At 40.8% G+C, this 12,030-nt stretch overlaps 1 protein-coding gene across 1 annotated transcript in view; it reads right to left on the bottom strand.

Moving 5' to 3' along the window:
- Positions 1–12,030, bottom strand: part of LOC133656406 (netrin receptor UNC5D-like) — a 321,816-nt gene that overhangs the window by 308,734 nt on the left and 1,052 nt on the right. Inside the window, exon 2 of the mRNA XM_062057490.1 lies at positions 2,719–2,884. Coding sequence (XP_061913474.1) covers positions 2,719–2,884 — 166 coding nt within the window. The remainder of the gene's footprint in view (positions 1–2,718; positions 2,885–12,030) is intronic.

Raw genomic sequence — 12,030 nt, 5'->3', positions numbered from 1 at the left:
TGTCCGACGATATCGGACTGCCGATATTATCGGCCAAGAAATGCTTTAAAATTTAATATCGGAAATTATCGGTATCGGTTTCAAAAAGTAAAATGTATGACTTTTTAAGACGCCGCTGTACGGAGTGGTACACGGACGTAGGGAGATGTACAGAGCGCCAATAAACCTTAAAAGGCACTGCCTTTGCGTGCCGGCCCAATCACATAATATCTATGGCTTTTCACACACACACAAGTGAATGCAATGCATACTTGGACAAAAGCCATACAGGTCACATTGAGGGTAGCCGTATAAACCACTTTAACACTGTTACGAATATGCGCCACACTGTGAACCCACACCAAACAAGAATGACAAACACATTTCGCATCGTAACACAACATCAATTGTTACAAGGGGTGTTGTTTGTAGTCACTTAAAATAAAATAGTGTGACAATAGAATATACTACAAAAAAACTACAGTAGTTTCATGAAGTATGGAGACTAGAGATGTCCGATATTATCGGCCGATAAATGCTTTAAAATGTAATATCGGAAATTATCGGTATCGGTTTCAAAAAGTAAAATGTAAGACTTTTTAAAACGCTGCTGTACGGAGTGATACACGGACGTAGGGAAAAGTACAGAGCGCCAATAAACCTTAACACTAGAAGTCCCAGCATTTTTCTGTCTACCTAGAAGACCCAGAGAGGGGTCATTTGGCCCGACGCTTTTCCCGAATACACTAATCACTCATTTTGTTATGGTAATGAGGCTGTTAGGGGCAGTTTGTCTAGGTAGACAGAAAAATTATACATGTGGGAAATGCCGAAAGGAGCAATGGCAGTGCCAGGATTGTGAGTGACTGCTCAAATGTATGTCAGTCACGTTTACATGGACATGGTTTTTCATTCTTTGTAAATATGCTTTTTTCTTTGTAATTTTTTTTTTTTAAACTATTTTTGGCACACAAAAATAACAATTGCTTCTGCAACAACCCTCCACACCAAAACTGGGAAAACAGTTGCTTTTTCATTCTTTGTAAATATGTTTTGTTTTGTATTTTTTTTTAACAATAAATGTCAGAGTGTTGATCCCTTCATTCTGTTGATCCTTGCAAAAACACACACAACCTACCTCAGAACTAAAGCTTGAGCTGTAAGGTCCCCTCCCCCACACAGGCTCAAGTGGCCCCCTGCCGTGTGCCACTAACAGCCACATTTTCATAACAAAAGGAGTGTCCACAGGGGGGACTAGGGGTCAAATGACCCTCTTGTGGGTTTTCTAGGTAAAAAGGTCAATTGACCCTTCTCTGGGACTGGGAGTGCCTTTGCATGCCAGCCCAATGACATAATACCTACGGCTTTTCACACACACAAGTGAATGCAAGGCATACTTGGACAACAGCCATACAGGTCACATTGAGGGTAGCCGTATAAACCACTTTAACACTGTTACAAATATGCGCCACACTGTGAACCCACACCAAACAAGAATGACAAACACATTTCGGGAGAACATCTGCATCGTAACACAACATCAATTGTTACAAGGGGTGTTGTTTGTAGTCACTTAAAATAAAATAGTGCGACAATAGAATATACTACAAAAAAACTACAGTAGTTTCATGAAGTATGGAGACTAGAGATGTCCGATATTATCGGCCGATAAATGCTTTAAAATGTAATATCGGAAATTATCGGTATCGGTTTCAAAAAGTAAAATGTAAGACTTTTTAAAACGCTGCTGTACGGAGTGATACACGGACGTAGGGAGAAGTACAGAGCGCCATTAAACCTTAAAAGGCACTGCCTTTGCATGCCAGCCCAATGACATAATACCTACGGCTTTTCACACACACAAGTGAATGCAACGCATACTTGGTCAACAGCCATACAGGTCACACTGAGGGTGTCCGTATAAAAAACTTTAACACTGTTACAAATATGTGCCACACTGTGAACCCACCCCAAACAAGAATGACAAACACATTTCGGGAGAACATCCGCACCGTAACACAACACAAACACAACAGAACAAATACCCAGAAACCTTTGCAGCACTAACTCCTCCGGGACGCTACAATATACACCTCCCGCTACCCCCCACCCCAACCTCCTCATGCTCTCTCAGGGAGAGCATGTCCCAAATTCCAAGCTGCTGTTTTGAGGCATGTTAAAAAAAAAAAAGCACTTTGTGACTTCAAAAATAAATATGGCATTTTTTTCCATAACTTGAGTTGATTTATTTTGGAAAACCTTGTTACATTGTTTAATGCATCCAGTGGGGCATCACAACCAAATTAGGCACAATAATGTGTTAATTCCAAGACTGTATATATCGGTTGATATCGAAATCGGTAATTAAGAGTTGGACAATATCGGGACATCGGCAAAAAAAGCCATTATCGGACATCTCTAGTTTTGACCATATGTGACAGCGTAAAACTTGCTCTGTATGACTTATAACAAACATGTTGTTAAAGGATCCAAACTTTGCAGAGGCACAATTCTTCAATGAAAGCGGGCAAAAGCGGTGTGCCTAATCAATTGGCCTGAGGTGAGCACTTTTTTATTTTAATTGGTAGAAAGCGGTGGAAGCAACAAGCTGCTCGTCAGGAGTGATTAGACACACCCGTGACCTTCGGATGACCAGACGTGTTGATTGACGGCGAACACGACGCTCGCCCTTTTGCACAACTTCCACACGCAACTTCTGACACGTTACGCAGCTCTTACCTCTGGCGTGCGCGGCCGCGGCGGGGGTCGAGGCGCCGAGGAGGAGCAGCAGGAGCAGGGCGGCAGGAGTCAGGCAGCCGCCGCGCGTCCGGCGTCCCATCACGGCTGTCTCTCTGCCCACCCGGACCGGGACCGGCGGGGTGCGCGCATTTGTCGTCCGCGAAACCTAAAAGAGCCACAAAAATGAAGAAGCGGGAAAAAAAAAAAAAAAAAAATCTAGGAGGAGGAAAAAAGAAAAAAAGAAATCCCGAGCGCTGGGTTAGGAAGTGTCCGCCCAGAGAGCCGCCACCTCGCGGCAACGCAGTGCGCAGCCACCAGCACCAAGATGATGATGAAGAAGAAGAAGACGATGAGGGAGAGGAGGAGAATCATGAGAGAGAGAGGGGGAGAGAGAGAGAGAGTCACGTGACGATGCTTTACTCGTACTAATTATTGAGCAGCTGCTGCCAATCATCAATTAAAGGGCGACGCCGTCCTCGGGGCACAAAGATGTGTTTAAAAAAATATTTGACATGAGTTTAGAACAGTGTTTTTCGACCTTTTTGGAGCCAAGTCACATTTTTTTCCATCCGGAGGCACACAAACATTAAAGGCCTACTGAAATGAGATGTTCTTATTTAAACGGGGGTAGCAGGTCCATTCTATGTGTCATACTTGATCATTTCGCGATATTGCCATATTTTTGCTGAAAGGATTTAGTAGAGAACATTGACGATAAAGTTTGCAACTTTTGGTCGCTGATAAAAAAAAGCCTTGCCTGTACCGGAAGTAGCGTGACGTCACAGGTTGAAGGGATCCTCACATTTCCCCATTGTTTACCCCAGCAGCGAGAGCGATTCGGACCGAGAAAGCGACGATTACCCCATTAATTTGAGCCAGGATGAAAGATCCGTGGATGAGGTACGTGAGAGTGAAGGACTAGAGTGCAGTGCAGGACGTATTTTTTTCTCTCTGACCGTAACTTAGGTACAAGGGCTCATTGGATTCCACACTTTCTCCCTTTTCTATTGTGGATCACGGATTTTTATTTTAAACCACCTCGGATACTATATCCTCTTGAAAATGAGAGTCGAGAACGCGAAATGGACATTCACAGTGACTTTTATCTCCACGACAATACATCAGTGAAGCACTTTAGCTACGGAGCTAACGTGATAGCATCGTGCTTAAATGCAGATAGAAACAAAAGAAATAAGCCCCTGACTAGAAGGATAGACAGAAAATCAACAATACTACTATCAGGAGACACCGAACCAAACACTGGACCTGTAACTACACGGTTAATGCTGTACCGCCCGTCGAAGCCTAGCAATGCTGTTGCTAACGACGCCATTGAAGCTAACTTAGCTACGGGACCTCGTCAGAGCTATGATAAAAACATTAGTGCTCCACCTACGCCAGCCCTCATCTGCTCATCAACACCCGTGCTCACCTGCGTTCCAGCGATCGACGGCGCGACGAAGGACTTCACCCGATTATCGATGCGGTCTGCGGCTAGCGTCGGATAGCGCGTCTGCTATCCGAGTCAAAGTACTCCTGGTTGTGTTGCTGCAGCCAGTCGCTAATACACCGATCCCACCTACAGCTTTCTTCTTTGCAGTCTTCATTGTTCATTAAACAAATTGCAAAAGATTCACCAACTCTGATGTCCAGAATACTGTGGAATTTTGCGATGAAAACAGAGCTTTTTGTATTGGATACAATGGTGTCCGAATACTTCCGTTTCAACCATTGACGTCACGCGCATATGTCATCATACATAGACGTTTTCAAAATTTCATTTCAGTAGGCCTTTAAAGGCCTGCTGAAATGAATTTTTTTTATTTAAACGGGAATAGCAGATCCATTCTGTGTGTCATACTTGATCATTTTGCGATATTGCCATATTTTTGCTGAAAGGATTTAGTAGAGAAAATTGACGATAAAGTTTGCAACTTTTGCTCGCTGATTAAAAAAGCCTTGCCTGTACCGGAAGTAGCGTGACGTCACAGGAGCTAGTATTCCTCACAATTCCCCGTTGTTTACAATGGAGCGAGAGATTCGGAGCGACAAAGCGACGATTACCCCATTAATTTGAGCGAGGATGAAAGATTCGTAGATGAGGAACGTTACAGTGAAGGACTGGAGAGGCAGTGATGGACGTATCTTTTTTCGCTCTGACCGTAACTTAGGTACAAGCTGGCTCATTGGATTCCACACTCTCTCCTTTTTCTATTGTGGATCACAGATTTGTATTTTAAACCACCTCGGATACTATATCCTCTTGAAAATGAGAGTCGAGAACGCGAAATGGACATTTAAAGTTACTTTTATCTCCACGACAATACATCGGTGACACACTTAGCAACTGAGCTAACGTGATAGCATCGTTCTCAAATGAAGATAGAAACAAAAGAAATAAACCCCTGACTGGAAGGATAGACAGAAGATCAACAATACTATTAAACCATGTACATGTAACTACACGGTTAAAAATTCTCAGCCTGGTAAGGCTTAACAATGCTGTTGCTAACGACGCTAAGGCTAATTTAGTAACTTAGCAACCGGACCTCACAGAACTATGATAAAAACATTAGCGCTCCACCTACGCCAGCCAGCCCTCATCTTCCCATCAACAGCCGTGCTCACCTGCGTTCCAGCGATCAACGGCGCGACGAAGGACTTCATCCGTGGGTTTGGCGGCAAGCATCGGCTAGGCGTAGTAAGTAGTCCTTGTTGTGTTGCTGTAAGTATTGTACTTAGCCGCTAATACACTGATCGATCCCACCTACAACGTTCTTCTTTGCAGCCTCCATTGTTCATTAAACAAATTGCAAAAGATTCACCAACACAGATGTCCAGAATACTGTGGAATGTTGTCGAAGAAAACAAGAGGTTTCTGTATCGGGTTTGATGGGGTCCAACCACTTCCGTGGATTTTGTGACGTCACGCGCATAAATCATATCCAAAGGAGTTTTTCAACCGGAAGTGTGGCGGGACTTTTAAAATTGCACTTTATAAGTTAACCCGCCCGTATTGGCATGTGTTTCAATGTTAAGATTTCATCATTGATATATAAACTATCAGACTGCGTGGTCGGTAGTAGTGGGTTTCAGTAGGCCTTTAAAGGTTAGTACTATTAGTGGACCAGCAGCACGCACAATCATGTGTGCTTACGGACTGTATCCCTTGCAGACTGTATTGATATATATTGATATATAATGTAGGAACCAGAATATTAATAACAGAAAGAAACAACCCTTTTGTGTGAATGAGTGTGAATGGTGGAGGGAGGTTTTTTAATCAAGACTATTTAAGTTGTCGCTTTCCTTCTTTGTGTGGACATTGTTGATGTTCGGATGTACTTTGTGAACACCGTCTGCTCATACTTGCCAACCCTCCCGATTTTCCCAGGAGACTCCCGAATTTCAGTGCCCCTCCCGAAAATCTTCCGGGGCAACCATTCTCCCGAATTTCTCCCGATTTCCACCCGGACAACAATATTGGGGGCGTGCCTTAAAGGCACTGCCTTTAGCGTCCTCTCTCACCTGAAAAGGAGACTATTAAATATGTCTTCGTTATCCATAGGTTTATCTATAACCAGTGTTGGGGTAGTTATTGAAAACCAGTAACTAGTTACTTTATTTCAAAAGTAACTCAGTTACTAACTCAGTTACTTACACCAAAAAGTAATGTGTTACTGTGAAAAGTAACTATTTAGTTACTTGTTTTTATTTTTAAGGCTCCCATTAATGCCCTTTTAGCCTTCATTTCAGTACTGTTATTGCACTGGATAATAATACAATCTGTTGATCAACTTGACATGCATTTGCATCACTGAACTCTGCTAAGCAATGTGGTCTACATACAACACACAAAGACAAAGATATGTTTCAAAGGGCCAATTTATTTCAGGCCAGAACAAATTGACAAAACTATTTTAAATAGCTGCAACATAATGGCACTTTAACTTTAACTTTAAGTAGATAGGATCTTTGATCCAAGACAGAACTTACATTTAACTAAAATGTTATTTTCTTTGTGCTCGACAAAATCACTCAATCAATCAATGTTTATTTATATAGCCCTAAATCACAAGTGTCTCAAAGGACAAAAGAAAAGTATTAAGAATGTCTCCATGTTAAGAAACTCGACTTCTGGCTTCGCCATAATGTCTTGTTAGTTGTTATGAGAGTAGTGTGTGTGTGTGTGTGTGTGGCCCTTTAAGATATGACAGCATGTGAAGTGAGTGACGTCAGTGAGTGAGTGGGCAAGAGAGGTGAGGGAAATGTCCAAAAACATAACAGAGACTAAGCAGAAGAACAAAAAAGAGACATGGCGACGACGAGTAAGAAGAAAAAGTACGCTTGCAAGTTCCAAAATGATTGGAAAAAATAATTTCAGATCATCCAGGACAGCTCGAAGGGGAAGGGGTATGCTGCCTGCAAATGTTGTAGATCAGACCTCTCCACTGAACACGGTGGCCGAACGGATATACTCATTCATGAACAGATTATTTATATATATAAGAAATACTTGAAAATATATACACCCCCCACCCCCCACCCCCACCCCCATCTCCCGAAATCAGAGGTGTCAAGGTTGGCAAGTATGTGTCTGCTCCACACGCTGTAAGTCTTTGCTGTCGTCCAGCATTCTGTTTTTGTTTACTTTTAGTTTTGTTTTGCATAGCCTTACCTAAGCTTCAATGCCTTTTCTTAGCGGCCCATACCTTTTGTTGATTTTTGGTTTAAGCATTAGATACCCTTTTACCTGCACGCTGCCTCCCGCTGTCGTCGAGTATTACATGGTTACTCTGCCGAGCTCGAGACAGCACTGACACTCAACAACGGCACATTTGCGGATTAAAATTACTAGTTTGCAAATATTTTTAACCCAAATAGGTGAAATTACATCATCTCCCACGGCACACAAGACTATCTCACGGCACACTAGTGATTGAAAAACACTGGTTTAGACAACGTGATCGTTCCTGAAAATTTACAAGACAGACTTTTATTGTACTACAGTGTCCTGGCTCGCTCCTCCACATTTAAACCCCACTCCACGCACACCTCTGGGAACAAGCTTAAAAGGGAAACCACAATGAGTTGAGTCTTCGCCGACTTATACATGTTGTCCCAATGTTATATGCTTGCGTTAGGAGGAACTATCATGCGAAACCACCTCGGTACCTTCCATCCATCCATCCATTTTCTACCGCTTGTCCCTTTTGAGGTCGCTGGAGCCTATCTCAGCTGCATTCGGGCGGTAGGCGGGGTACACCCTGGACAAGTCGCCACCTCATCACAGCACCTCGGTACCTGTTTTGTGTATTTCCCAGCAGGCGCAAGACATTGAAACAACGTTGAGAAGTCGTTGAATTAGGTCCTGAAGTTGAGCAACTCAAAGCTACGTTGAAACAACATGCTTTTTGACAACGTTTAATCAATGTTGGGTTCTGACGTTGATTTGACCATTGAATTTTGGTCGTTTCCCAACCAATATTCTCCAACACAAATACAACCTTGAAACAACAGGCTTTTTGACGACTTTTAATCAATGTTGTGTTCTGACGTTGATTTGACCATTACATTTTGGTCATTTCCCAACCAATATTCTCCAACACAAATACGTTGAAACAGCATGCTTTTTGACATGGTTTAATCAATGTTGGGTTCTGACGTTGATTTGACCATTGAATTTTGGTCGTTTCCCAACCAGTACCCTCCAACACAAATACAACGTTGAAACAACATGTTTTTTGACGACGTTTAATCATTGTTGGGTTCTGACGTTGATTTGACCATTGAATTTTGGTCATTTCCCAACCAATATTCTACAACACAAATACAACGTTGAAACATGTTTTTTGACGACGTTCAATCAATGTTTGGTTCTAACGTTGATTTAACCATTGAATTTTGGTCATTTCCCAACCGATATTCTCCAACCCAAATGTAACGTTGAAACATGTTTTTTGACGACGTTTATTCAATGTCTGGTTGTGACGTTGATTTTACCATTGAATTTTGGTCGTTTCCCAACCAATAACAAGGATCCAACGTTTTCTCAATTTACAAATACAAATTCTTTTACAGCGTTGTTTAGAAATCAGTTTTAAAGGACATGTGTGTATAATCAACGTTGTATCAATGTCTTATGCCTACTGGGTTGGGATCTGCATAAGTCCCAAAAATGTGAAACCAAACCGCAGAGACGTGGTGGAGATATTTAGGATAGCACTGTGATGTCATTGCATTTAAAGTACAATTAAATTACTTTTGCAGCACAGACACGTTCAATAGTATGTTGTACAGAGTGACAGAACAGGGCGTCAGTCTGGGGTCAGGAAAAAAAAAGAATTTGCATAATTTGTAATGTTTTCCCAAGTGTGATGGATGTCTACATATATGGTATACTTTTAGGTGAAAAGCTTTGCGCGAGTCCGCCATTGTAGTCAATAGACTCCTTTTTGTCTATCTTGTCGTTGTGGGGCAGACTGGCTCCTGCATGCACATACATCCTTTGCTTTTGCCTTTTCTAAAACAAAGTAGTGCATAAACATGAACTTATATCTGTCAGTAGACTACGCTGTCAAAGTGGAGGCACGTAAATAACGCCTCCCACAAAATGGCGCATATTGAAGAGATGGTCAGAAAGCGGCATGAAGATAATCTGTAAAACATAATCTACGCAACATTTTGACCATTAAATGTTCTGTAGACCACAAAGAAGTGTTTTAAACATAGAAAAATATCATAAAATGGCCGCTTTAAACAATGCCAACGTGTCAAATCATAAGGGTTAAGGATTTGGGTCTGAGCTAGCACAGTTTATGCGGAGTTTTGCAGTCTGGCTACGTTGTGACGGCACAGGCAAGGCAAGTTTATTTAGAGAGCACAATTCGTACACAAAATTACAAGAAGGCGATACTAAAAATAAAATCCAAATAAAAATAATTATAATTCCAATTAAAAACGTAAGATAAAAGGACCATAAAAACGATTATAATTCAAATTAAAATCAAGTGCACAATTAAATACAAGTGTTTCCATGATGGATTCGAACATTGCCAACGTCACTTTACATCGTCAGGAAGACTATTCCAGATTTTTTGAGCATATAAAACTGAAACGCATGTTTGGTCCTGACTCCAGACACCAGCAGGAGACCACTCCCTGAGGTTCTCCGAGCTCGAGATGGTTCACATGTCTCTAACGTGTCAGAGATGTACTTTGGCACAGGACCATGAAAGGACTTGTACACAAGGAGAGCTGTTTTAAAGTCTACTCTCTGAGAAACAGGAAACCAGTGCAGGGACCTGACCACTGGACTAATATGGTCGTATTTCCTGGTGGTTCTAGTCAGGACTCGAGCAGCAGCAACCTGGATGTACTGCAGCTGATTTACAGCTCGTTTAGAGTGCCCAGTGAGAAGGCCATTACAGTAGTCTAACCTACTGGAGACCAAGGGATGGATTTGTCTTTCGAAGTCTGGTTTAGACATTCTCCCTCTGATTTTGGAAATGTTTTTCAGGTGGCAAAAAGCTGCTGATGTTATTGACTTTATGTAGCTGTTAAAGTTCAAGTCTGAGTCAATTATTACCCCCAGACTTATATCCTGATTAGTAGGTTTCAGTGAGAGGTTCTCAAGGTGACGAATAGGAGTTCGTAACCAGTTGGTCAGAGACACAGTTACTAATTTCAACAAAGTATGTCCAGTGAGGTGGATGTAATTATTTGGACATTAAGTCAAGCTCTTAGTTCCTCCCTTCTGCTTCAGGTTATGAAGAAACACACACAAAAAGTATTGTTTTTATATAATAAAACTGACCTGCAGTGACATAAATCCTGCAAAAAGCAGCTTTTTTTTTTAATGCTCTCTCTGAATCGATCACAGAGTGTGCCGGTATACCCAGTATTGTGGCCGGGTGAATCTCAGTGTTTCCCATAAACTGCCAAGATACCTGTGGCGGTGGGTCACCATTACATCATCGATTAATTTGCATAATTTACTACAATTATATGATTTTCTCTAAAAGCTCAAAAAATGTATACTTACTAATTAATAATAACAGTTTTGTTTTAAACGTCCATCCATCCATACATCCATCCATTTTACAATATAATTACAACACTTTATGTACATATTTATATACAGATTTGAACAATAAGTTATTCTCTGAAATATATTTATTAATTGTGGTTCTTACAAAAAATATATCTTATAAAATATAAAAGCTAAAATGTCTCATAAAGCTCTGCCCCTTTAATTAGTGCATACTAAATAATTTAACTTTAGCCTACTACTACAACCATATTATTTACCAGCAACATAAAGTGAAACAGAGGCAGAGGTGTCCTGCCACAGTCAGTAACAAATAAACAGAAAACAGTAGTGGTGGTAGATAGACACAGAGCTTCATCAAACATCTGATCCACTGAACAAAGAGCTCCAAAAATCTTGAACTTTAGACTGCCATCAGTTTTACTCCCTACACTTAACCATGTGTTTCCTACTCCCTGCAGACTTTGCACCCTTTGTTATATACACATGTTGTGTTTCTAATATAAATACATTTAATAAAGTCAAATACAAATAAGGCAACAAGAGAAGTATCCTACACTTCTCTTTTGTAAAGTAAATCTGAACAGCCGATATGGGCATCTACATCAACTATATGATTTGCCTGAGAAGCTGGAGAGGACAAAAAAAAAAACCCAAAAACATTTTTTTACAATTTTTTTATTTTTTATTTGTGGCGGACGTAATTCTTTCGTGGCGGGCCGCCACAAATAAATGAATGTGTGGGAAACACTGAATCTATATCATGTTTATGAAGTTAATTTAGTGGTGACGATGTCATATATATATATATACATCGTGTACATGTTTCTAAGATAAAATCATACTTTTTGAGAGGGTTGGGCTTGGTTTCATTTGCAATCTGGGAACGCTTCCACAACAAACATCTTGCAGACAGACTCAAAAAATAATTTATGAACAATTCATGTGACTGTGGAGCAAAATCTATGCAACGTTTACACTAAAACACATCCAATACCTTTAATCTAGACCAGCGTTTCTAAACTATAGGGCTGGGGCGCAAAAATTATGACTATAATGGTGAAGCTGTGTTTCCGTTTGCATTTTAATTTTGTTGACAGTCTAGTTAAGAAACATTTATTCTTATTATTTATTATATTAGAATGTATTCATGTAAGTTGAATTTTCCTCAGTTTTTATGAGGCCTTTCTTTTGCAGTATATTTATTTTTGTAATCAGCCTGACCTAAGCCTTGATTACAATCTTTGTGATTAACACACACT

Source organism: Entelurus aequoreus, linkage group LG08 (genome assembly GCF_033978785.1).
Source record: "Entelurus aequoreus isolate RoL-2023_Sb linkage group LG08, RoL_Eaeq_v1.1, whole genome shotgun sequence".
Lineage (NCBI taxonomy): Eukaryota > Metazoa > Chordata > Actinopteri > Syngnathiformes > Syngnathidae > Entelurus > Entelurus aequoreus.
This window is presented reverse-complemented; position numbering and strand designations above follow the sequence as displayed.